The 27,958-nt window shown below is 39.8% G+C and overlaps 1 protein-coding gene across 1 annotated transcript; it reads left to right on the top strand.

Annotated features, from left to right (window-relative positions):
• Positions 1-467: 467 nt before the first annotated feature.
• PSKH2 (protein serine kinase H2) lies at positions 468-24,514 on the top strand. Its single transcript, XM_001082162.5, has 3 exons — positions 468-1,246; positions 6,413-7,079; positions 22,650-24,514. The coding sequence occupies exons 1-3, from the start codon at positions 1,062-1,064 to the stop codon at positions 22,959-22,961; spliced, it is 1,164 nt and encodes a 387-aa protein (XP_001082162.3). The 5' UTR covers positions 468-1,061; the 3' UTR covers positions 22,962-24,514.
• Positions 24,515-27,958: the final 3,444 nt, after the last annotated feature.

Genomic DNA, 27,958 nt, shown 5'->3' with positions numbered 1-27,958 from the left:
TATTCATCACAGACATTCCTTGTTAAACCAAACTACAAATTAAATGAAATTAGAAAGGAAATTACACAAATTGAAGTAGCACTGGCCTGGAAATCAGGAAACAGCCTCCAGTTCCAGTTCTACAACTTGTGAGGCATGTGATCTTGATTTGCTTGATCGTGACTGGATTTCATTTCCCACACATCATTTTTGTGTGTGTGTGTGTGTGTGTGTGTGTGTATGAATGAATATAATTGACAAATGTCAATGAGGTCTAATCAATATAGTGATATAATCAATATACCTTTATCAAAATGATAAATATTTATAAGTATAATACTGTGTGTGTATAATTTATATACACACATTCACATACATGTATAATATATATAAATAACATAAGAATGAAATGTATAGAAAATGTAAAGTTACTATATATATTTATATATACACACACATATATATACACATACATATACACACACACACACACACACACACACACAGGTTTTCTCCTTGTATTTGCTTAGGGTGTTCGTCTGGGTTCTAAACATCTATTGTGGCCCTAAGTTTTTCTGTCTTAGATGGATTACCCGTAAGATGGTCATGAGGGCCAGACACAGGCCTTTGTCAACTGTTTAATGCAATAGAAGGCAGTGAAGTTCTACTTTAAATATTATAAGCTCTTAGAATTTTAATTGTTCATGTCATCCGAATATGAGCTCAGCGAAAAGTTCTTTAGAGGGACGATATCCTTTATAGAATCGTATAACTGTATATGTTCACTTCCTCAGGTTAGAGATGCAGAAAGTGAAGCCCAGAGAATTAGGCGCAGGCTCTGCCTGCTGGTTGACTTTGCTTTCATCACGTCAGATTACACACACAGACGGTGACCAGCGATGCTCCAGGCATCTCGGTCGTCAGCGGGTATCCTGAGGGCTGTCCGCCTGACCACGACCCCCCAGTGGGGTTTCTTTCCTTGTGTGCCGCCCCTCGCAGCTGCTCTGGGATAAAGGGCGGAGGAACAGAGCTGGCTGCTTCCCGAGTCCCCGGGTCCTGCGAGCGCCGGTCGTGTTGCGGGTATGGGGTGCGGCGCCAGCAGGAAGGTGGTCCCGGGGCCGCCAGCGCTGGCCTGGGCCAAGCACGAAGGTCAAAGTCAAGCCGGCGTCGGAGGTGCGGGGCCACGGCCCGAGGCGGCGGCCCAGGCGGCGCAGAGGATACAGGTGGCTCGCTTCCGAGCCAAGTTCGACCCCCGGGTCCTTGCCAGGTAAAGCGCCACGTGAGGAGCTGGCCTGGGACTGGGCTGACAAAGAAAAATCCCTGGCCAAGACCGCCTCAAGGTTTCCTTCAGCTTGACTCAATTTTGGACAGGGTTCTTTCGGATGATAGACCACTGATCTACCCTTCTCTGCCCTTTTAAGATGTAAATCTTCTACAACCCAAGAGTGTCCTTTTCAAGCACCTGGGAGCCATCCCTTTGAAATGTAGTCATCAAGAGAGTCAGGGCCACTGTCTCCCAGTCTCTGTGGGAGGGTAGGAGCCTAACTTCCATTAGGGCCAGGTAGCAAACACAGATCTCATTGACCACCTCTCCCTAACCTTCCCCCATTCTTTTCCACTAGCTCACCCCAGCGCTTAAAAACTTTCTTGCCTTTTCTTTCAAAGGCGTCCATTTCCTTTCCTCTGTTGCAGAAGCCTTGACCCCTATTGCAATAGTCTGGGATAAGCCTTCTTTGCTGTGTTCCATAAGTGCCCAGTACAATTTATCTTTGACATCTCTGAGCAGGGAGTTCAGAGGATGGGAAAAAAGAGAGCAGGAGCAGCAGCAAACAAGGGAAAGAATTCCTGTCTTCAGAGGTGGGGTGTGGGGCTGTGAGAGGACTGCCTACCAACCTCCAGCGTCTGTGGCAGAAGACAGCTTTGCCACCAATATCCTGGGGCTGGGTCCTACCAGACCTGGTGTGTGAAGGATCTTCCACTAAATTCTAAAAATTGGGATTACAGTGAGTGAACTAGAGACACGCCTTTGAGTCAGCCAGGCTTAAGGTCCAGTTCTATCTCTTCTATCATGTACCATTTCGACTATTCCTTAGCTTTTTTCCTTCCTTAGTTTCTGCCTCTGTAAAATGGGAGTATCTATCTCATAAGACTGTTGGCAGCATAATTAGAGTAATACATGCAAATTATGCTGCACAGTGCATGGCACCAGTCCTCCTGTAGACATTAGTGCAATGCTGATTACTGTCTTCATGAAGTACAAATAAGCCCTTGCTATGTAGAAGATTGCAAGTTGATTGGCCTCCTCAGAGTGTACCATGTTGGACATGTTGGACATTTTGACCAAGTAAATCACAGAATCCCCTTCTCCTCTGTGTGTTTGGGGGCACACAATAATGGGTGGCTCAGCTGGCTTCCCAAGGCACTTCTGGTCCTAGAATTGCACACTCACTTCATCACAGTGCTCTGTCCAGAATCTATGCAGAGCCATTTCCTGGCTCTTTGAGAACTTTTAATGACTCCTGGAGGATTAGTCCAGTGGCTGCTAAGTTTAGAGAAGAATAAAACTGACTAATATGACTGAACTGAATCTGAGTAGGTACAGGGTCTTGTCAAGACTGAATTGGTTAAATAGCATCTCTGGTCATTTGTAGTCAGAGAGTTGATGCTAGTCTGATCTAGTCTTCATCCACCCTCCTCATTCCCAATCCCCGGGTAGACCCAGCCCCATAGAGTGTAAAGGGATCACAGAAGTAGAGGATCTCAACATTACAAGGGCTTCAGAGACTGTAACTCAAGGCTCATCTTTAACCAATGAGTAGTTGAGTTCCCAAAGGTTAAGTGATGACTTGTCCAAGTTAATGGTAGAATTGGGACTAGAACACAGTCATCTTTCTTCTCCATTGTGATTCCATCTATAACTTTTGCAGAAAAGAGATGATAGAATTTAAATATGAGTATATTTACTTTCTTTTTTTTCTTTTTTTTGAGACGGAGTCTCGCTCTGTCTCCCAGGCTGGAGTGCAGTGGCCGGATCTCAGCTCACTGTAAGCTCCGCCTCTGGGTTTACGCCATTCTCCTGCCTCAGCCTCCCAAGTAGCTGGGACTACAGGCACCTGCCACCTCACCCGGCTAGTTTTTTGTATTTTTTTAGTAGAGACGGGGTTTCACCGTGTTCGCCAGGATGGTCTCGATCTCCTGACCTCATGATCCGCCCGTCTCAGCCTCCCAAAGTGCTGGGATTACAGGCTTGAGCCACCGCGCCCGGCTATATTTACTTTCTTGTTGGGAGTTTATTACAATTGTTTCTCTCAAGCAGATTGTGACATTATTATTATTTTCTTGTTTCAAATCTTTATGTTCAAAAATTCCCAGTTTGTATAATAGCAACTGAGGTTAAAGTAATATTTCCAATTTATGTAGTCTCTGGAATGATACAAAATAGCCCCACCTATAAACTGACTTTGAGGCTACTCTTTTAAGAGAGTGGAGGGGTAAAAGTGAAGGAAATGAAAAGACCTTATAGAGGCATTCTTCCCTGCTTGATGTGATTTTTACTTAATATTTTCAATATATATATGATGATTCAGGAATAATATGTATTCAGTGAATGATTCTTTTGTTCAATGTTTATTGCTACTTCTCTGTGCTAGGCACTTTACAAGGTATAACCACGCAAATAATAAAGATGGTCACCGTTCATGGCTGTTGAGGATTCATGAGCAAGGCTGCAGCTGTAAGAATTTGTTATGGGACAAATTGAATAACAATCTGAAGCATTTACTTCCACCACTCTAAATCTTGGCTTAAAGTGTACTGTTTCCTCCAATGCCAAATTACTAGCAATTTTTCAAATATTGGAAATATGAAGGCCCCTTAACAGTATTGAAAAAAGCTTCTTTTATTTGAGCAAAAGAGTGTAGTTCTCAGAAATGGTAGTTTGTTTGATATGATTAATTCTGTGAACAAATGAGTTTGGTGGCAACTTTGAGGGCATGGCGATAAATTAGCATTTGCAGAGTGCTTTCATCCATAATAGAGGTAATATAAAACTTGGTTGGTCTGCAAAGCAATAGAATTTGAAATGCCTGTGATTATCTTCAAAATCACACTGGGAATGCATGTAAATAAAAAAGCAGAGATGGAAAGGGAAAAGGGGAAAGAATCTATTTAAGATTACTAAATTGCTATCTGTTTTGATAAGGTAATTGGCCAGAAAATTAAGTGCTCTGTGGAGAACAAAGCTGTTTTCTGTAATCTGGTACAGCCAAATGTCATTTTTATTCAATACACACAGGAATATAAAGAACAAACAAGAAGGCAAAGAAAAAAAAACGTTACAGGAAAAATAAGCTCAATAAAAGAAGTAAGACTATTTAAAGAATAGTTTAGTATTTGTATTTGAATCTTTAGTATTGAATATGTGGTATAAAAATGTGCCTTCTCCCTGGGTGCTCCCTGAGTACATTCCATTCTCTGTCATCCTTAGCTAGGAGAGGTTTTATTAAAATGAAGTCTGGGTACAGTGGCTCACATCTGTAATCCCAACACTTTGGGAGGCTGAGGTGGGCAGATCACTTCAGGTCAGGAGTGCAAGACCAGCCTGGCCAACAAGGTGAAACCCCGTCTCTAATCTAAAAAAAATACAAAAATTAGCCGGGCAAGGTGGCGTGCACCTGTAATCCCAGCTACTCAGGAGGCTGAGACAGGAGAATCACTTGAACCCAGGAGGCAGAGGTTGCAGTGAGCCAAGATCATGCCACTGTACTCCAGCTTGGGTGACGGAGCAAGACTCCATCTCAAAAAAAAAAAAAAAAAAAAAAAAAAAAAAAAAAAAAAAAAAGAAAAGAAAAAGAAAAAAGAAAAGAAAGGAGACCTGTGTTCTAATCCTGACTCTGCAACGATTGGCTAATGTGTTCTTTAAATTTCCTCATTGGTAAAACAAGAAGTTGGATTAAATACCCAACTTTAATATTCTTTCCAGCTATAAAATAATGATTTTAAGTCTAGCATTTTCTCGACACATCTTAAATATGAGGTAGAGGGCTAAATTTGATAGGATTCCTTTTTAATTTTTTTCTTTTTAATTTTTGAGACAGAAGTATCACTCTGTCATCCAGGCTGGAGTGCAATGGTCTGGTCACAGGCCACTGCAACCTCAAATTCCTGGGCTCAAAGGATCCTCCTGCCTCAGTCCCCTGAGTAGCTGGGGCTATAGCTGTGCATCATGATTGGCTAATTTTTAAATTTGTTATAGAGAAGGGTTCTCACATTGTTGCTCAGGTTGGTCTCAAATATCTAGACTCGAGCAATCCTGCCATCTCGGCCTCCCAAAGTGCTGGGATTGTACAATGAGTCACCGTGCCTGGCCAGATTCTTAAATTTTAATAGAGGTTTACACAGATAATTAAAGCTTAAGATCCCTAGCATTTGAAATCTGAGCTGACATCCAGGCCTTTTTTTTCTTCAACTTTTATTTTAAGTTCAGGGATATATGTGCAGGATGTGCAGATTTGTTACATAGGTAAAAGGGTGTTCTTGGCCTTTTTGTGGGATAATTGGTTTACAGATTATTGACATACATTCCATGTTAAAATTCTCTTCACTGCCTAGAGATTCCAAGCGCGGGAATGGGGATGGAGGGAGACTGTGAGAAACTACTGGCTGCAAGGTGGCCATAGCACTACTCCCACCAGACTGCTGAAACCTGCTCTTATAATAGCACAGCTGCATTTACTTCTTCCTTAGTAACAGCTACTGTGTACAAGACGAGCCTGGGGCTGAGCTCACAGCCAAGCAACACAAAGAAACACACTGTTTATTTATTCTCTGTCTCCTGATATGGGATCCTCTGTCTTTTGAGAAATTATAAACAGGAGTAAGCTTCTACTGTATTCTCCCCCACTTGATTTGTTTGTTGTTGAAGAATGATAAAAACAAGGGCTAGAGGAAGGGAAGAAATTAGTAGAAGGGGGTCTTAACATTCTTGAAACAGTTTTTGTAAAATGCATTTGAAGGGGCTGGATTTGAATCCCATCCATTCCAACCATAATCTGGGGGGCCTTGAGAACTCATTTAACTTCTTTTTAAGTCTGAATTTCCTTATTTGAAAAAGGGGGATATCATTATATTACCCAGCAGGGTTTTAGTACGGATAAGATTTTTAAAAATTGTTGGTATATAATAACTGTATAATAAATGGTAGTTATTGTATTTAAGATTGTCTTTCTACCAACAAATTACCTTTATAGCATTTTCTTCCATTTCGATACAGGATTTGGGGCAGCTTTCAAAAATAATAAACACAAGTAATAATTAGCAAAGAAATCTGATGGGAGGAATAGAAGGATAGAAAAAATGATATAAAGCATGGACTTACGTAATTTTGAGAATCATCACTTCTGGGGATAACATGTTTGTTTTTTCTTCCCAACAGATATGATATCAAAGCTCTTATTGGGACAGGTAGTTTCAGCAGGGTTGTCAGGGTAGAGCAGAAGATCACCAAGAAACCTTTTGCAATAAAAGTGATGGAAACCAGAGAGAGAGAAGGTAGAGAATCGTGTGTGTCTGAGCTGAGCGTCCTGCGGCGGGTTAGCCATCGTTACATTGTCCAGCTCATGGAGATCTTTGAGGCTGAGGATCGAGTTTACATGGTAATGGAGCTGGCTACCGGAGGGGAGCTCTTTGATCGACTCATTGCTCAGGGATCCTTTACAGAGCGGGATGCTGTCAGGATCCTCCGGATGGTTGCTGATGGGATTAGGTATTTGCACGCGCTGCGAATAACTCATAGGAACCTAAAGCCCGAAAACCTCTTATACTATCATCCAGGTGCAGAGTCGAAAATTTTAATTACAGATTTTGGTTTGGCACACTCTGGGAACAAAAGCGGTGACTGGACAATGAAGACACTCTGTGGGACCCCAGAGTACATAGCTCCTGAGGTTTTGCTAAGGAAGCCTTATACCAGTGCAGTGGACATGTGGGCTCTTGGTGTGATCACATATGTTTTACTTAGCGGATTCCTGCCTTTTGAAGATGAAAATCAGACAAGGCTTTACAGGAAGATTCTGAAAGGCAAATATAATTATACAGGAGAGGTAAGAGAGCATTATTTTATTTCTATGGTGTTGGTTTAGAGTGGGGTTTCTCCACCTTGCCACTTTTGACATTTAAGACTGGATTCTTTATTGGGGTTGTCCTGTGTGCTGTAGGATGTTTAGCAGCATCCCTGGCCTCTACTCCAAATACCAGTAATGCACCTCCCCCAGTTGTGGGACCCCCCAAATGTCTCCAGACATTGTTAAATGTCCCCTGTGGGGCAAAATCGCCCCTGACTAAGAGCCATTTGACTCAAGATAGCAAGGGCCTCCATTACTAGCTGCCTGTGGTTAGCACATGACACTGACAATCAAGTAGATAAATGAGTTTCTCTGCAGTATTTTTTCTCCAGTCTGTGCAGAGCCGGAGCTGGCTGACTAGACTAATGTGTTCACAGAAGCTCAGCATGACGCTTGGGTGTTTGGCGAGAGATTTTTCTGCCTTAAATCTTGATGATCCAAGCCCTTTTTGTGATGAAGTGTTTTCTCAGCGAAGTGTTTAACCTCACAGCTTGTGTAAAATATTTATCCACTGATTAAACTTGAAACTCCCAATGTTCATGAACGTGTTAACTTTTTGTTGTTTTGGGTAGGGAAGGAAAGTTGCCAATGCTTGTGTGTGGGAAGCCTGACAAAATAGGAAATTCAGTTCATGTGCAGTAGATGAGCAAATTTATTTGACTTTTAATTTCTCATAAAGAAAAATACTGATATTTGCTTATACCTACTTAAAACGTAGCATGTATATCTACAGCAACATCTTTGAGCAAAATTAAAGTTAAATAACAAATTTAAATATAATGTTTTCTACATTCTGACAGACCTTTAGTGCCTTATGGTACATGTATAGGTTTTTGCAAACTCATATAAATTGATAAATGAGAACTAAAATTTACACAAAGAAGTAGGAAAGGATGGGAAAAATTCACAGACAATGCAATACCATTGATTATTAAAAGTCTGAAAAATGTCCAGCCTCACTAATGACGAAAGAAATGCAAATGAACACAAAATGTCTTTTTATTTGTCTTTCAAATTCATAAAGATAAAACAGAAAACAACTAAATTCTACTCATGGCTGCGAAGGGTACTGAGAGAATAGCTCTCTCACTAAGTACTAGTAGAGGACAAATTGTCACAGGTTTCTTGGAAAGTAGTTTGAAAACATGTATCTAGAACTGTATTAGTCCGTTTTCACACTACTGTAAAGAAACATCCAAGACTGGGTAATTTACATTAAAAAAAAAGTTTAGTTGTCTCACAGTTCTGCATGGCTGGGGAGACCTCAGGAAATTTACAATCATGACGGAAGGCAAAGGGGAAGCAAGCTTGGACCTTCTCACATGGCAACAGGAGAGATAAGAGAAGAGGAAAGAGCCCTTTATAAAACCATCAGATCTCGTGAGAACTCACTCACTATCATGAGAATAACATGGGGGAAACTGCCCCATGATCCAATTACCTCCACTTGGTTCCCCTCCTGACACATGGGGACTACAGGGATTACAATTTGAGATGAGATTTGGGTGGGGACACAGAGCCAAACCATATTAAGAACTTTAAAAAACTTATGTATTTTGATCTGATAATTCAACTTGTAAAAATCTAAGTAATCCCAGATGCAGCAAAAGTTTCACTATAAGAGTACTAACCCAAACTGTATTTACAAAAGTAAAACATTAAAAAAGAGTCCTGAGAGAATGTTTGAATAAATTATGGAACATCCATATGATAGAGTATGATAGTCCCCAATTTATGCACATTTAAAAATTGTAATGACATTGGAAAATTTTCACAATATACTGCCAAGTGGAATAAAAGCAGGATATAAACTGTGTATACACTATGATCACATTCATGTGGGAAAATGTTTGCATGGGAAAAGGCTAGGAGGAGATACAATAGAATGTTTACAGGGCTTTTCTCCTGGTATGGAGATTTGGATCATTTTGATTTTCTTTATAGCTTGAGTATCTTTGTATTTCTGTTTTTGTTTTGTTTACAAAGAATACACATTTCTGTTTTGGTTTTATCTGCCACTGCATAACAAATCATCCACAAACCTAGTGGCTTAAAACAATCATCACCTTTTTATGACCCATGAACCTGTGGTTGACGAGGCTCAGCTTGTGACTCTTCTGTACCACATGATGTTGGGTGGGACTGCAGTCATCTGGGGGCTTGACTGGGATGGAATATCCATGAGGGTCCCACTCAAATGTCTGGCATCTTGGTGGGGATGGCTGGAATCTGGGTTCAACTAGATCACTGGGACTCCTAGGACTTTGTCTCTCATTCTCTCTATGCATCTTTGGCTCTCTTTTCCTCCACGGGTTTCTGTATATGCTTTCTCCAGCAGGGCAGCCAGATTTTTTACATGACAGCTGAGGGAAGGGGATATTCCAATAGGGAGCTATGGAAGTTGCCAGTCCTCTTCAAGGCTAAACTTGAAAATAGCACAGATCCATGTCTGCGTCATTCTGTGGTTACTGAGTCCTAGGCCAGCCATGATTCAGTGTTGGGGGGAACTACACAGAGTGTGATATTGGGGTTATGGTCCATGGAGGCCATATTTGGACTAGATATTATAATTATTTTTTAATGTGAAAGAATAATAAACAACATACAATATTGTCTGTTACAAAGTCCTTTTGTTAGGTTTAATTCAGAGAGTTCCTAAGGTCAGTATCCCCAGAAGCAACTCTGAGAAGAGGATTCATGTGCAAGTGATTTATTGTGGAGAGACTCTAGGGGAGACAGATAGGGGAGTGAGGGGAGCAGGACAAGAAAGGCAAAGAGGCCAAGGCCACAGAGGGTAGGCCTTATTCAGCAGGGGAGATATTAATACTTCTCAGCATTGTCCAGAGGCTAATGGGAGGGTTTTCACACCACACCTATCTGTTGGTCACTGGGGTTGGTAATGGTGGTAAATTCTCAGGCCCTCTGAGGTCAAGGCAAAGTGACTCCATGAGCCCCGGGGCAGACTGCTGAAAAAGAGCAGGGGGCTGAGTTTTAGAAGCAAAGCACTTAAAAAGAGGGGTGTGTGCATGCATACAGGAAAGACAGGCCCAGGGTCTAGATGAAGCACTGACGGCATCTCCAGAGTGGGAATTGCAAGGCACCCTCTGTTTCTTGAGGAAATGCCTGCCTATAGCCCCAGAGTACTGACAGCATACACCACAGAGGAGTGTGGCTGCTTGTAATAAAGTTCTGGATTTAGATTATCTTCATTTTCTTCCCCATGTCTGTCAGGAACTCATGTCCAGCATATTAACATTTCTTTTGATATCACAAAGTGTCTTAGTCAGCGCAGGCTGCCATAATAAAATACCACAGGCTTGGTGGCTTAATTACTTGGAGGCCTCATCTCCAAATATAGCCACACTGGGGGTTAGGGCTCAACAGATAATTTTGAGAGAATAAAATACTCAGTCCATAATACCAAGGAATCATATATTGGTAGACTCAGAAAATATCATCATGTTTTCATTTGTCATCATATTATTGTATATTTAACATCTATTGCCAATCTAGTAATTGCTAATTGTACTGATTTTATTTAAAACCAGGTGACCATTGTAGGGTAAAGAGAATTTTCCTTCCCTTTCTTCTGAATATAATTTGAATCTATAAGACCAACTGACAATAGGCAGATTAACAGGAGAAGATGTATGCAAATTTATTTCTGTGCACAGGAGCCACACAAAAGATGAGACTTAAAGAAGGGCCAAATGCGTGAAGTTTTTATACTGTACAGAATGGAATAGAGAATTGGAGTCTGGAGACAGGTTGTGGGAGGGAGAGGGGAGCAAAGGCATGGTGAGCAACGGCTGTCTTGTTTTGCAGATGGTGTCTCTCAGGTAGCAGCTCTCAGAAAGAATAGATGGAATCCAGTGGTGACAGTTTCCCTGTTGGAGCTTTAATAGTGTCAGATATTTCCTATGAGTGAATCTTTCCTAGTTCAGGATAAGGCTGATAAGGGGTCTCAGAGAAATCCTGTTTACATCCACTGTTTACTTTGCTAATGTAGATTTCCTCTACAGATGCAAATCTTCTCCACAAAAGGACAGTCATTGCTGTGTCTGCAGCCCCTCTAAAGAGCCATCTCAAAATATGCCAAAGAAGTATATTTTGGTGGATATATTTTGGTTTCCCATATCATCAAGTCTGGAAGCATAGATGTGGTAGACAGAATAATGGCCCACCAAAATGTCCACGCCCTAATACCCAGAACCTGTGATTGTTACCTTATGTGGTAAAAGAGAATTTGTAGATGTGATTAAGTTAAAACTCTTGAGATTGGGAGATTATTCTGGATAATCTGGGAGGCCCAACATGGTCACAAGTTTCTTTATAGTACGGAGACAAGTGGGTCAAAGCTAGAGAGAAGAGATATGACTATGGAAACAGGTTGAAGTGATGTGCCTTTGAAGGTGGAGAGAGGGGTCATGAGGTAAGGAATAAGGACAGTCTCTAGGAGCTGGAAAAAGCAAGGAATGCATTTTCTCCTAGAGCCTCTGGAAGGAACACAGCTCTGGTGACAGTTTGATGCTAGCCCATAAGACCCATTTTAGACTTCTGATTTGCAGAACTGTAAAGTAATAATTCACATTTTTAAAAAAGGTTTTCTTTTGCCTATAACTGAAATTCCAGATATGACACATGTATAAATCACTTATTTTTCCCAGAATTCAGGTATAAAAATCAAATTAAATAGGTCGGGCATTGTGGTGCACACCTGTAACCCCAAAACTTTGGGAGGCCAAAGCAGGCGGATTGCTTGAGCTCAGGAGTTCTAGACCTGCCTGGGCAACACGGCAAAACATTATCTCTACAAAAAATACAAAAAGTTAGCCAGGCATAGTGATGTGTGCCTGTAGTCCCAGCTATTCTGGAGACTGAGAGGGGCAGATTGCTTGAGCCTGGGAGGTCTAGGTTGCAGTAAGCTAAGATTGCAACACTGCACTCCAGCCTGGGTGACAGAGTGAAACCCTGTCTCAAATAAATAAATAAATGAAATAAAATAAATTGGATGAAAACTTCCAGAGATTTATGTGGTATACCTCTTATGGTAAAGGGGAGTGATGTGTTTAATATAAATACTAAATATTATACTAGTATCTAACAAAGCCATACTCTAGCTCCACCCATATATAAGTAAAAATTAGCCAAAATACTAATGTTTAACTTTTTTGGATTTTGTTTTGAAATATATTCTTTTTCATGAAATCTGCAATGGTCATTCCACTTCTGTCGTTCTTTCCCTTTTCCGAATACCGTTTAGAATTACAATTAATTTCATTTGTTCTAATTTAATCTGGTTGCTATAGGTTGTTGCTTTAAGACATTATAAGCTCCTTAAAGGCTGAGATACTGCCATATTTTCTCTGTGTGTTCAATAAGACATCTAAACGGAATAAGCATGGAGAATGCATTCAATTACAAATAAATTGCTTTTGAAAAGTATTAAAAGTTTCTGATTTATAACTGCATGAGTAAATGTATCTCAAATATAACTGTTTTGAACACAGCCTAGAATTTCTGACTTATAGTTAGGTAGATTATTAGATAATTAACATCTTTAATTGCTGAATGTATTAGATCCATTCTGGAACATGTAGATGGTCTGAAAGGCTACATTTACCCTATTCACTGGGTTTTGCAGGGTAGGCGTGGGCTTTCCCTTTTCTAGTTGCTTTCTGCAATGCTGGAGTAGCAGCCAGGGTAGACAGGTACAGCAGATGGTGGAGAAGGGATGGAAGAGAGCAAAGATTTCCTCCCCAGTGTGCAAGGAAGGCCTTCATTTATCTGCTTGATTGCCAGTGCCATCACAATGGCTCTTGGATGGTGGCAGAGCTCGTGCTTGAGACACTAAGTAAAGGACTCATCATGGAGACCATTTGAAGACATGTTTATGTGGTCCTCACCCCTTCCTTCTGGTCAGGCCTTCCTCGTGCCAGAAATTTTGTTCAGCTCTGGGAATAACCCCATAAAAATTGCTCAGTGTCTCTGCTTTTAGGAGCCTGATGGTCTTGGCTGAGAGATCAAGTATGATTATGTATCTCTTCTACTACAAGTGCTTTAATACAAGTGGGAACAAAGCCTCAAAGTTCACAGGGGCAATGGAAGAAAATCTATCATTTCTTAGGAAAATTGGGTCAGGGTCCAGGAAAAGGGCCACATCTGTGCTATCTTGGAGGAAGGGTAGGAATTTCTGGAAGGAAGAAGATTCCAAATAGGCAGAATATATGCAAAAGCATATAAGGGAATACACTAACTAGTAAAATGTAAAAACTTTAGGCCAGGAGCAGTGGCTTATGCCTGTAATCCCAGCACTTTGGGAGGCCGAGGCGAGCAGATCACGAGGTCAAGAGATCGAGACCATCCTGGCCAACATGGTGAAACCTCGTCTCTACTAAAAATACAAAAATTAGCTGGCTGTGATGGCGCGTACCTGTAATCCTAGCTACTCAGGAAGCTGAGGCAGGAGAATTGCTCCAACCCAGGAGGCGGAGGATGCAGTAAGCCAAGATTGTGCCACTGCACTCCAGACACTGCACTCCAGTCTGGTGACAGAGTGAGACTCTTTCTCAAAAGCACAAAAACAAAAATAAAAACAAACAAAAAACTTTAGAGCTCAGATGCATGCATATGTGAGTGTGTGTGTGTGTGTGTGTGTGTGTTTGTACATGCATGCATATTGATATAAGTATTTTGAAAAACTATGTAATATAATAAAGAACACAATCTGGGCCAGGCATGGTGGCTCATATTTATAATCCCAGTGCTTTGGGAGGCTGAGGTGAGAGGATCACTTGAGCCCAAGAGTTCAAGGCCAGCCTGGGCAACATAACAAGACCCCATCTCCACAAAAAACATTTTTTTAAAATTAGGTGGGCATGGTGGCATGTGCCTATAGTCCTAGCCACTTGAGAGGCTGAGTCAAGAGGATCATGGCTGCAGCGAGCTATGATCACACCACTGCACTCTAGTCTTCTGGATAACAGAGTGAGACCTTCTCTCTAAACAAGAACAACAACAAACAAACCAAACAAACAAAAAAAATCCATGATCTGGAACAAGACTGGCTGGATTCCACTACCAGCTCTGCAATTTACTAACTCTATAACTTTGGACATTAAAAAATTTTCTGTATCTCAGTTTCTGCATTTGTGAAATGGTAATCATGGTGGCACCTACCTAACAGGGTTGTTGTGAAGATCAATTGAGCTAATAGATTTAGGTGCTGAGACTATTTTCACATGCTACTATGTACAGAGTTAGTGCTATATATATGTTCATTATTTTTGTTATTGTTACTATTAACTTGGGAGACTGGGACTGAAAGTTTGAATTTTGCATAAGTAAGTGATTAGTTTTATGGCTTTTTTCTGCAGTACAAACTTCATTTATCAAGTGCACCTTTTAAATCTTTTACATGGAATAGTGAAGAAAGGTTGGTGTTAGAATTTTAATATTAATGATTAATTACAAGAATTCTCATCAATGAGTTGTGAATCATATATTATTGTCTAATTATATTCCACTGTATCACAGTCATGTTTTTTTGGTGAGCAATACACTGATTTTTTAAAAAGGAGTCTTACAACCATATTAGCCAGCTGACAAGGACAGACAGTGGTATTAAAAACATTTTTTTCTTTTTTGAGAGACAAGGTCTCACTCTGTCACCCAGCAGGCTGGAGTGCAGTGGCGTGATCATAGCTCACTGCAACCCCAAATTCCCTGGGCTCAAGCAATCTTCTCACCTCTGCTTTCAGAGTAGCTGGAACTATAGGTATGTGCCATGCACAGCTCATTTAAAAAAAAAATGTTTTGCAGAGATAGGGCCTCATTATATTGCCCAGGCTGGTCCTGAACTCTTGGTCTCAAGTGATCCTTCTGCCTTGACCTCCTGAGTTGCTGGGATTACAGATGTGAACCACAGTACCTGGCCTAAAAACATATATATGTATATATATTTTAAAATCCCGCATGGATATTGATAGAAAATGGTCCCTATCTACTTAGGTTCATCTATGATTCTCACACTGTTAGGAAAAACTTTTGCTGATATTCTCTTTTAGAAGTAACATGTCTGATTGATTAAGCTCATTTTCATCAGCCATGATCCCAATTTTGTTCTGTCTCCTTTTCTCCACTAATTTCTCTTATTCTCTTATTCTCCATTCAGGTTATTAAGTAGGAAAAAAGGAAACAAAAGCAGAACCTTCAGTATTTTAATTCTCTTTCCATCATGACTAGAATTCTTGGAATGAATACTCTACCGTATTTCAGATAGGTCTGCTAAGCCTTAATTCCTGTAATTTGTTTCCCATTCCTATGATTTAGTTCCTAAGTACTTATGCTCACCAAAAAATGTGGTGCTTAACAGTTTTTAATGATATTTTTACTTTAAAAGTTATTTTATGGAAAATAATTTTAGTAGTTTTAAATCTTACAAAAGTAAATTCATTTTCTGCTCTATCACTTTCTTCGTCTCTTCGCTGACTTGCCTTAAACTGAATGGATATAAACCTTCATCTCTTAAACTCAATCACAGACAATAACGTTTCTAGGAAGGGAAATGATGGTGGTGCATTTTGTTTTGACTGTGTAGATTTCACCTTGCATTAGTGATTAGAGTATAAACGTAACTATGCTGTCTGCTTCCTTGATTAGGTTGCATCTTGACCTTGGTATCATCAGTGGAATTCACAGAGTTGAGAGGAAAGGAACTATTTGAGTAAAGTTTCCAGAAACTTACTTAATATTAATACTATGTTTATATTATATTTTATTAGCTTTATACTGCAAGAACTAGTTATAAATAATAAACACATTATTCTATATGTTTATACTATAAGCACTAGTTATGAATAATAAATGTATATTATGCATAGAAGAATGAGTCATCTGTTGATTTGGGATTCAAAGGCCAATTTTTAAAAAAATTATTTTGGCCACTCTTGTGTTGTTTTTTCTTTGGAGAAAATGGAACACCCCTCTTGTTAACTTCTGGTGCTTTGAAAAATAGTAGGTGCTCAAAAAACTGCAACTGTCCCCAATTTTACTTAAATTTAGTGTTTTCCTTATGAGTAAAGAAATGGAAGCATTCCTTCTCTCAAAGCAGAACCCCTTCACGCACAAAAATATCCTCTTTATGAGCCTAGTGTAAGATTAATTAACTTTCCATTTTAAAATTAAATGGTACCTATGACTTGTGAGTATGTATTCACTCTTCCCAGAGTTTACAAATGCCCCAGCAGACAGAGCATTCTGACATAATTAGTCAACGCTTTTCCTTCTGCAGTTTCATTTTTGGCAAGATAAAGCATTAAAAATCTGCTTTGTAGATTGAGAAACAAAGAAATAAAAATATTAAATATCTATGACAAAAATGATGTATGGAATCTTCTGCTCCCTGAGAGGTGGAAGAGTAATTTTTGCCATGTCTACTACTAACACAGTCATGCAGAGTAATCAGTTTGGGGCATATTTACGTAACTTTTTTTTTTTTTTTTTTTTTTTTTGAGACGGAGTCTTGCTCTATCGCCCAGGCTGGAGTGCAGTGGCCGGATCTCAGCTCACTGCAAGCTCCGCCTCCCGGGTTTACGCCATTCTCCTGCCTCAGCCTCCCGAGTAGCTGGGACCACAGGCGCCCGCCACCTCGCCCGGCTAGTTTTTTGTATTTTTTTAGTAGAGACGGGGTTTCACCGTGTTCGCCAGGATGGTCTCGATCTCCTGACCTTGTGATCCGCCCGTCTCGGCCTCCCAAAGTGCTGGGATTACAGGCTTGAGCCACCGCGCCCGGCCTACGTAACATTTATTTGCAAAGCCTTGAGTTAAATTCTACAAAGACCATACACTAATGTTCAAAGAAGGAAGGAAAATTCATCAGAAGGTTGTCACGAGTAGAAATTTTTAATAAAACTTAGGATTTTTGTGGAGATAAATGCGACAACGAGTTCTTCTAGTGCAAGGAATTGAAGGATAGCTTATTTATTTATTTTTTAAAAATAGAGATATTTGTAGCTTTTAAAAAATTATTTAATGAAATCCACTGATAAGTACCCTATACTTCAAGAGCTCTATATTTAGCAAATTGCAACATTAATTACAATCTTAAATTCAAAGGTTTGCATCTAGAATTTTAGGGACTGGGTCTATGTTGTGTGTGTCTATGTGTGTATAGTGTTTAGCTTTTTAATACTTTTTGTTTCTTTGTATTTTGAGACAGGGTCTTGCTCTGTCACCCAGGCTGGTTACTGTGGTATGATCACAGTTCACTGCAGCCTCAACCTCCTGGGCTTAAGTGACCCTGCCACCTCAGCCTCCAGAGAAGCTGAGACTAGAGGTGCGCGTCACCACACTAAACTAATTTTTGTATTTATTGTAGAGACAATGTCTCACTGTGTTACCCAGGTTGGTCTTGAACTCTTGGGCTCAAGTGGTCCTTCTGCCTCGGCCTTCCAAAATGCTGGGATTTCTGGCATGAGCCACCACTCCTGGTCCTAATAAGTATTTTTAATAATGATTCTTTGTGGGCATTTATGCAAAGGAACTGAGAAATATTAAAGCATTGACTAGTTGTAGGACTGTTAGTCATTTTTAAACCAGTTACCTAGTTAGCTTTTGGATATTTACTAATCTCTTTCACAAGATATTAAATTAGCCCCACTAATTTGTGTTCATAAAAAAGAAGAGAATGAAAATATTGATCTTGAATATATGACTCTTGTCTCCCGGAAGAGGAGCCACCAATCTCCATGGGATTCCTGGGACTCATGGTGAGGAGGAGAGATAGGGGAACCATAGTACACAAAGTGATGGGTGATCCCTAGATAAAGAGAAACCTGAACAGAACATTTAATTTGGAAACTGATGCAGAAAACTGGAGAGGGAATGGTCTGACTACCAGACCACGGAAGGCAACTGAAAGGAAGAAGAGGACAGAATAGGAGGGAGTTGGAGAACAGAGCCAGCGAGCGGCAAGTTGGGGAGATGGGTTAGAGAGTCACCACTGAGAGGAAGTTAGAGAAATCGTGCTGGAGAAGAGTCCAGCAAGGTCCTCGCCAGGGCAGGTCAGGCTGTGTTGTGCGACGAGAGCCAGACTCTTTTAAAGGGCCTGGATGTGGGCAAGCAGTAGAGGAAAATTGTTCATCAAAAAACTGGAAAGCAGTAAACTATAATCATTTTTTACTTCTCTGAAGGTGAGAGTCAAGATATCTAGAGCATGTAAGATACCATCCCTCTGAATTCCTTTGAATCCTTTAAAGCTAATCAGTAGTGCAGTTGCTGGTATAAGTTTCAGTTTTGTGCCTGTTTTGGGTTACTGTTGTTTTACACGGTGAAGCCAATCTCTATTGGAAAAGACAGAAAAATAAGCAAAGAACCAGATGAAGAAAATAGAAAGGGGGAAAAAAAGCCCTGAAATATCCACAAATGTTACAATTTACTTGCAACTAAATTAATTTAATGATCTTGGGATAAAATAAAGTTCTCCTTTTCTTTGTAACATGGTTCATCACCTCTTAACACATAACTTTTTTTTGAGGGTGCACATTTATCATGCTATCGCGAGTGGAACTGGTTTGAGAATTATTGGATAATTTTCATATTCCAGTTCTCTAAGTTCAGTTAGTTAATCTGTCCACAAAAGAACTGAGGAAGGAGTTAAGGTGTAAGGATTTAATACAAACAAGAACAACAGTAACAATATTTACAGGTTGAAAATCATTTTTCACATCCTTGGTCTAATTTGGTCCTAATGACAATCTCGTGAAGGAGATATGATGATCCCCATTTTTCTGACAAGGAAACTGAGACCCTGAGGTGGCAGAGCTGTGTGTGGTCAGACAGCCTGTCTAGTCCAGATCCACTGACCTCATGCTTTTTCCACAGTAAGATGGGTTAGCAGTGGGGCTCGGGGCCGTGTCTACCTGAGACTGTCGAGAAACGCCAAACAAAGAGGAATTTTGAAGCAAAGAGTGGAGATGGCCAAATTTGGGAGGAGAAATTATAAGGAAAGCTTATTGGACATCAAGTGGATGGGAAAGCTGGTGAAAAGACTAAATGATGTTGTCAGGTGACAGCTGGTCCATAGTGGGTATTCGATTCAAGCTATGGTTTCGTAGTTGTTTTTGGTTATATAGCACTATTAGTTAAACATCTGGGGGCATGCATACTCCATTTTTATTCATTAATAGATATGTACATATATGTATATTAGTCTATTTTATACTTTACTAAACAGATGAAAATTGATTTTAGATTAATAAAAGAAAAATGAAATAGTTCATTTTCTTTCCGTAGCTGCCCTTTTCTAATACGAAATGTGAAGTTGACTCCTAGATACTCTCCAGTTGTTCTTTATGGCTCAGGAATTCTGCAATTTATAACTCATGTTTGAATAATAAGCTTTGGCTGAAGAACTTTTTTTCCAGTTACTTTATTTTCTGCAACTGCATTTTAATGTACAATCATTTGGGGTCATCTTAATAAGCTCTCCATAAACCTTGCTGCACATATTTTATATTCTTTCAGAAAGATTCAGTTGCTTATCTTAAAATGTTCCAGAGGAGCCATCTAATTTAACCTTCATTTAAATAGTCTTGAGCTCAGATAAATGTGTCTGGATTCAGGGCCAAATAGATGTCTAGCCAGAACCAGAGGGCATGGCATTGTGAGTGTCAGCCACTGATGTGCTTTTTCTAGACTTGCAGAGGTTATACTTTATTTTTCCTGTGTTTGAGTATTTATCAGATATGCTCATTTATTTTATGACTTTTATTTCTGGGATAAATATTTCTCATGTCTCATTTACCTAAATACACTGAAGGAAAAAAAAGAAGAGTTCTTTTACTGGTTTCTTATTCAAATTCTGGATTAAGGTTGGGGGGAGTGGTTCATGCCTGTAATCCTAACACTTTGGGCGGCCGAGGCGGGTGGATCATCTGAAGTTAGGAGTTTGAGACCAGCCTGGCTAACGTGGTGAAACCCTGTTTCTACAAAAATACAAAAATTACCTGGGCTTGGTGGCACATGCCTGTAATCCCAACTAGTTGGAAGAGTGAGGCATGAGAATCGCATGAACCCGGGAGGTGGAGGTTGCAGTGAGCCAAGATCGTGCCACTGCACTCCAGCCTGGGCGACACAGTGAGACACCATCTCAAAAACAAACAAACAAACAAATTCTGAGTTAAGTTGGCGTGGGTGGGGGTAGCAGTGGGCCTGTAGTCACAGTTACTTGGGAAACTGAGGCAGGAGGATGGCTTGAGACCAGGAGTTCAAGTCCAGCCCGGGCAACATAACAAGACCCCATCTCTAAAAAAACAAACAAATTAACAAAAAACAAAACCTAGAGTTAATAGGGTGCGCAGAGATTGGAGAGTGTGGTGTCTATGTATGGACTCTGATTTATCCTTACACAAGGGCAAAGACAATACATAGAAGGATTCCCTTGTCTTTCCTTGGAAACACCATCTTTTAAAAACACTCATCAACTAGAAAGTATATTTGAGATACAGCAAACGTACGGGCAATTTTCTCAATGTTTCTCTTTTGTAGAGGACAAAGGATACTAAACTGCAGTGTTTTCCAGGTATGTGGTATCTGCTGGTAGTGTCAACCTAAAGGATGAGGCTGAGGCACAAAATATAATTTTTAAGAGCTTGTGTGATCAGGCCAAAGTGAGGACAGCTGCTCTGGAAAACGTCCTAACTTCTGTGAGGCGTGTGCTCTTCGGTCTGGGCTGATACAAAGTTGTTTGAGAGGAATTAACACTGGTTTACAGAAATAACATTGATTAGTGATTGGCTATGTTGTTGAACTGCAGGGTATGAGTGATGGTGTCCAACCTATGGCACTTTATGGCTACTTGGTGTTAGTTAGTGTAGAGCCCACATAGCAAGTGGCTTCAGGAGGTAATTATTTAGCTCAAGAGGGGAATGAGAAGTGAAGGCTGTTATATTTCAGTGCCTTTCTTGGCCTGATAATTTAAAGGGGCTTGCATTCCTCAGATTAAATGTTTCTTTTCTTTCTCAGCAGATAATGCAGAAAGCAAATTTGAGTATAAAGCAACAGTCTTCTTATCCCCATGCTCACAAATGCCACAATGAAGTGCTGCTATTGTACTTAAAGTATATGCAATTGCTGTAAACACTGCCACAATAAATCCCTGAAATAGGAACTACTTAGCTGTGCATATTGTACTGTGTCATCGCTGTTACATGTCGAATCTATTTGTAGTCAAATCTATTTTAATCTATTTATTACATGTTGACTCTATTTGTTCCCAGCTGACTGGGAACAGTGAGGGCCCAGTGTATTTGAGGAAGTGCACTTCACTTCATTCCCTCCTTTCCTTCCTTCCTTCCTTCCTTCCTTCCTTCCTTCCTTCCTTCCTTCCTTCCTTCCTTCCTTCCTTCCTTCCTTCCTTCCCTCCCTTTCTCTCTTTCTTTTCCTTCCTTCCTCTTTCTTTCTTTCTTTTTCTTTCTTTCTTTCTTTTCTTTCTTTCTTTTCTTCCTCTTTCTTTCTTTCTTTCTTTCTTTCTTTCTTTCTTTCTTTCTTTCTTTCTTTCTTTCTTTCTTTCTTTCTTTCGTTTCTTTTCTCTCTTTCCCTCTCTCTGCCTCTCCCCTCCCCTCCCCTCCTCTCTCCTCTTCTCTTCTCTTCTCTTCTCTTCTCTTCTCTTCTCTTCTCTTCTCTTCTCTTCTCTTCTCTCCTCTCTCCTCTCTCTCTCTCTCTCCCTCTCTCCTTCTCCTCTTTCTTTCTTTTGAGAGACAGGGTCTCACTCTGTCATCCAGGCGGGAGTGTGGTGGTGCCATCATAGCTCACTGCAGCCTTGAATGTCTATGCGCAAGGAATCGTCCCACCTCAGCTTCCTGAGTAGTTGGGATTACAAACATGTGCCAGTGTGCCTGGCTAATTTTTACATTTTCTGTAGAGATGGGGTCTTGCTGTGTTGCCCAGGCTGGTCTCAAGCTCCTGGACTCAAAAGATCCTTCTTCCTCAGCCTCCCAAAGTGCTGGGATTACAGACGTGAGCCACTGTGCCTGGCTCAGAGCAAGCTTTCAAAGGGAGGGGAAAGCTGATGATTTCTCAATCCATTCCACTTTCCCCTTCTACTCCTTCTCATTCTTGAAGTCACAAGAACTCTGTGAGATGACCACAATGTTGCACACATTGACCTGATGTTGACATAGTTCATAAAAGACAGCTGCTTTGCCTTGTCCAGCTCCTGTAAGTGCAGTATGGGAACTTGTATTGATAACAACAGCACAATGGACAGATTTCTGAGAAGGTTTTCTCACTCATTGGACAGAGTTTGGAAGAGAATTTCTGTGTTTGTGTTTGTCTTTTTCTTCCGTGAAAGTTTTTTCTTTTCCTCCCTCAAAAGTGGTTGTTTAGTTCCTCTATGTATGTAATGACACAGTATTAAAATTGCTTATTCGAAAAAGTTTTTTTGGATTTGATTGACATTAATCTATGTAATTAAGAATAGGGTTCTTTGTGTTTGTGTATATTTCTATTTTGTTGATTTTATTCTAACTTATTTATTTTTGTTCTCAGCCTTGGCCAAGCATTTCCCACTTGGCAAAGGACTTTATAGACAAACTACTGATTTTGGAGGCTGGTCATCGCATGTCAGCTGGCCAGGCCTTGGACCATCCCTGGGTGATCAACATGGCTGCAGGGTCTTCCATGAAGAATCTCCAGAGGGCCATTTCCCGAAACCTCATGCAGAGGGCCTCTCCCCACTCTCAGAGTCCTGGATCTGCACAGTCTTCTAAGTCACATTATTCTCACAAATCCAGGCATATGTGGAGCAAGAGAAACTTAAGGATAGAAGAATCGCCACTGTGTGTGTCTGCACTTTTGTAAGCAGATGACCTCTAAAACCATTTTGGCCTATTTTAGGACCATTTCATCATGATTAGGGCACCCTCAAGTTCCAAGGACATGGGACTCCGTGGTATTGTTGATACTGTTGACCTTGACTTTTGACATTTTCTTGTTCTATAATTTTTCCTATACCTATATTCATTTTCCCAAAATATACTGCTGCAAACGATTAATAGTTTAGTAAATACTAGTTATGTTTAGATAACTGGAAACAATAAATAGATGAGAAAAACTTTAAAGTATTTAATGGATTAAATAAAAGATAATACTATAGGAATAAGGGATTGTATGTGAGCATGGTGAATCAGAGATATAGCAGGAATAGTTAGATATGGGAACATATGTCTTTATCCTGAAATCACTGATTTTTACCTAAGCCCCAGTATACAGTGTTAACTAGGTAACACTTAAGGTAGTTATAAATGGCTGTTAATTTCATATTTAGTGTGCAAATATTTATGAAAAATTATTAACTATGGGGCCTATAAAGAACTATAAGATATTTCAATCTCTCAGAAACTTTTAGTCTAATTGGGGCATTACTCACGGGAAAAAGTGGAGATTTTTAAGAATCATAAAATAGTGATTTTTTTTCTAGTATTAGCATTCACCAACCACCAGTGTTTAGAAAAAAAAAAAATGATCATCTTGCTTCTTATCACTACTGTCAACCCTTTTTAGTATGTACTGGTTTCTTCTAGAATTATTTTATCAAATATCTTGATGACTTTAAACACTCACCATGAAATAATTATAGGTAACGCAATAAAGAGGTACGTTTCAGAACTTAGTTCTCTAGGCAAGTCACATATGGCCTGATCTCTTATACAGTAAATTTTTGTAAAATGATATAAAGATTGAAATATTATTAATTATAAATCTAATTAAAAATCTGTGAGTCACTCATATGTGTGGGTAAACATAGTATATAAATGATTGATTGATATTGCTTATTTTATTAAGTAAAATCATAAAATGCCAGAATGACATTTATTGTAACCTTAAAATTGGTCTCAATTTTTTCATTTTATTTTTCTCTTTTAGGCTATATAGATGGAACAGCTATATATCTGATATATAGATATGAATATGTAATTAGTGATGCAACTAGTTTCTTTTTAAGTTGTAATGCTGTATCACATGATATATGACAGTCCTGGATTAATTCCTTTAATATAGAAAGACACTTACAAATTTATTAAATAATAGAAAAATGGGCAAATATTTTACCAGGTGGTTTGTAAACATATAGATGGCTAATAAGTACATTACAAATGCTTAGTTTCATTTGTAATTTACAAAATGAAAATTAAAATGACAAAGAAAACAAAAACTTAAAAGGCAAAGAATTTGTTTGCCTGTCAGATCAAAACAATTTAAAACTTGGATAATACATATGGTGGAAGGTTGCAGGCAAGCAGATACTCTCATGCCCTGCAGAGAGAGAGGAGTGCAATTTGGTACCACCCCATGGCATTGGGGGACAGTTTGTTAGTAATGTCTACTCACATTAAAAATACATTGATCTTTGACCTAATTGTATCATTTGTAGAAATTTGTCCTACACATATTCTTGCCAAGGTATGTATAAAACATTGTGCATAAGGTATAAAACACTGTTATTATAGTAACAAGAGTCATAAATAAATGCCTATCAGTAGGGAATGCCTTAAAGCATGTTACATTTAAGCAAAGGTCTACCATGTAGCCATTAAAAATAATGCAGTAGATCTATAAGTTTTGTTATATAACATGTTATTGTGTTAAATGAGAAAACAAGAAGCACAGAAGTATTATAGTATGGTCTCCTTTGTGTGAAAAAAAAAGTGTTCAGAAGCTTGAAAGATTGCTAAGAATTTGATAAAGGAGATAGTGATTATTTCTGGAGAAAAAAAGAATAAGTCTGGGTGGGAGGGAAAGGTTTACTTTTCATTTTACATGTATTTCTACCCTAACTTTAAAAAAATTAATGCATTTCGGCTGACTGCAATGGTTCACACCTGTAATACCAGCACTTTGGGAGGCTGAGGCGGGTGGATCACTTGAGGCCAAGAGTTGGAGACCAGCCTGGCCAACATGGCAAGACCTCGTCTCTACTAAAAATACAAAAATTAGCCGGACGTAGTGAATGCCAGCTACTCAGGAAGCTGAGTCATGAGAATCACTTGATCCCCGGAGGTCAAGGTTGCCATAAGCAGAGATCACGCCACTGCACTCCAGCCTGGGTGACAGAGTGAGACCCTGTTTCAAACAAACAAACAAAAAAGATGCATTTCTTTTAAGTCTATAGTAAAGAGAAAATGCAATTAAAAATGCAAGTGGCAAAAGGGAAACAATCTAAAAGGGAGAAGCTTGAATAAGCACCCCCATAGGAACTGCGGATTGACTAACGAGATGTGAAAACTGGTTCTTTTTAATTGAATTTTTCATATATTTGCCCCCTGAAGTTTTTAGAATACAAAAAAGCAATCAAAATTTCTAATGCTAATATTTTTCAGATTTCTTAAGTGATCAGAAAATCACTTTCACATGCTGCCATGGTCATTTTATCCTAACATTTATTGAAAACTTACTCTGTGCCAAGTACCATGCTAAGACTTTAACATACATTATTTCATTTGCTCCTCACAACAAAGCTATAAGGTATTATTCTTAATTTGGTTTCTATCTGAGGAAACTGAGGTTCACAGATGTGAAGTAACTTATCCAAGGTCATCAGTACATAAATAGCAGATTTGGAATCAGAAACTCAGAACTTCTCCCTTAATCTCTTTGTTGGATCATTTCCAAGAATTGAGAATGCAAAAGGCAGGTTCTGATGACTTAGATTTTGTCTATGCTGCCGCAAAGGAACAATGCCATACAATATTATGCTGAGTTATGGTGTAAATATTTGTAGTTTCCATGGATAATTGACTTTCACCTTTGCCTGTGTAGGTTGCCTTGAAGTGCTTTTCTACCCTCACCAGCCCTAATGAGCCTGCCCAGCAGGCATCCTCAAGTCCAAGGGCAGGACAAGGTTATTGCTTGGACAACAAAGGATATTAAACGCAGGGCAAAGTGCGAGGTCTAGGAGAAGTGGGGCTGGGCTAGGAAGACGGTCAAGCCTCAGAGATCAGCAAAGGCAGGGAGTTTGTAATCTGGGAAGGGTGTCTAGAGAAGAAGAGACCAGAAGAATCTCAGACACATGCTCTGGGCAACCCAGGCTCAAGAACCCAGGTAGAGGGAAACAATTAGGTGTCAGAGCCTTTGAAGAGGGGCTTAACAGTGAGTCAAAAATTTCTCAAGGTCAGAGTGCTTGTGTACATGGTGACTGGGGGACCATTAGTGAGACAGCCTACATGATGGGAGGATTGAGAGGTAGGCAGTGCCTCTTGACTCCTACGTTTTTAAGTTCTCAAGAGCAAGGACCAGTCTTATTTATCTTTGAAATCCCGGGATCTGGCAGCCCACATATAGCTGGCGCTCAGTTAGTGTTTGAAAATGAACTGTGGACTGGTCTCTGTATCCCCTTTTCTCTGCTCAGCAGCCAGAGTTTCCTTTGAAGATCTTCTAAATCACTCACCTCTGTTTAGAAGGATGAATGAGATGGGAAAGGAAGAGGCATGACGAGGGAGACAAGATGCCTAGCAGGATGTACAGTGGGAATTTTCATTCGTAGAAAAGAAATCCTTCTGTCTCCTGCTGAGTACCCCCCAGCCCTCGCTAAGAATCCTCCCAACCTTAAAGGCTTTTGAATGGAAGGTTGTGGTTGGGTAATTAGTTCTCTTCTCTCCAGCTTTTGTAAAGTTCTTACAAATCAACTCAGTTTGTTTTTTAACTGCTCCTCTAATAAGCTCATGGTTCTCTCAGAGGCTTAGCTTCCTGTTATCTTGATTTGGTGTGACAAGGAACTTCTACGTCAGTTTATCCCCCAGAATGGAATTCTCCCCATTCCCTTTTCCTACTGCAGATGAAACAGACCAACAAGCAAATTAACCAACCAACCAATCATCTTACCTTTCTAAATTCTACTTTCGAATAAATAGATTTTGACAGTCCTACAAATTAGACATATCATTTAGCTTTATTGTGAACTCCTGAGAGAAAAATAGATAAACCAGCACTTTTTCATCTATTTTGACCCCATTCTACCATCCTCTGGTGAAATTAGGTATTGCAAATCAATTTCTAAATATGAGGATATTTTCTTTATTTGACCAGAGTTAATATCAGTAGAGTGAAAAGAGCACTCAGATTATTTTATAATAAACACATTAAACCTCACCTTTTCTTTTCTTTTCTTTTTTTTTTTTCTTGTGATACAAGGTCTTACTACTGTTGCCCAGGCTGGTATGCAGTGGCATGATCTCAACTCACTGCAGTCTCAACCATCTGGGCTCACGTGATCCTTCCACCTCATCCTCCTGAGTAGCTGGAACCACAGATACGCCTCACTATGCCTGGCTAATTTTTGTATTTTCAGTAGAGACAGAATTTCCCCATGTTGCCCAGGCTAGTCTCAAACTCCTGGCCTCAAGTGATCTGCCTGTCTTGGCCTCCAAACATGCTGGGATTTCAGGCATGATCCGCCCCGCCCAGCTGTGTTTCATTTTTCTTATTACTTTTGTGGAATCACTTTTACTTAGTTCCTAACAGAAAAAAACAAGTGTCTCCTGAACGATAATGTAAACTTCTTTCATTGCTATGTAATATTCATTTAGGTTTCCTCTTATATTATTATTTGTTCTGAGCCCTCTTACCTTAGTATATTCTCTCTCACCCTTTTTCTGTTTCCTGGAAGCTACGTGATAGCTCGTTGTCATCTTTGCCTGCCATATTTTATTTTTCAGTTTTTATGGTGGTTTTATTGAAACACAAAAAGTGCACATGAGCTGTCTCCATTTTCTTTGCTGCACAGCCTGGCATTGTGGTTGGTGACTCTGATGGCCAGCTGGGTGGCCCTTTCCATGTGACTTTGCTATCCTGGAAGGAAA

The sequence above is a fragment of the Macaca mulatta genome, chromosome 8, assembly GCF_049350105.2.
Source record: "Macaca mulatta isolate MMU2019108-1 chromosome 8, T2T-MMU8v2.0, whole genome shotgun sequence".
Classification (NCBI taxonomy): domain Eukaryota; kingdom Metazoa; phylum Chordata; class Mammalia; order Primates; family Cercopithecidae; genus Macaca; species Macaca mulatta.
Note: the sequence above shows the minus strand (reverse complement) of the source record. Positions and strands in the feature narration are given on the sequence as shown.

Bases quoted from the DNA above. Each gene is read 5' to 3' on its own strand.
- PSKH2 (XM_001082162.5), top strand. From the start codon at position 1,062: ATGGGGTGCGGCGCCAGCAGGAAGGTGGTCCCGGGGCCGCCAGCGCTG. The intron at 1,247-6,412 runs GTAAAGCGCCAC...TCTTCCCAACAG, and splicing joins GACCCCCGGGTCCTTGCCAG to ATATGATATCAAAGCTCTTA. The intron at 7,080-22,649 runs GTAAGAGAGCAT...TTTTGTTCTCAG, and splicing joins AATATAATTATACAGGAGAG to CCTTGGCCAAGCATTTCCCA.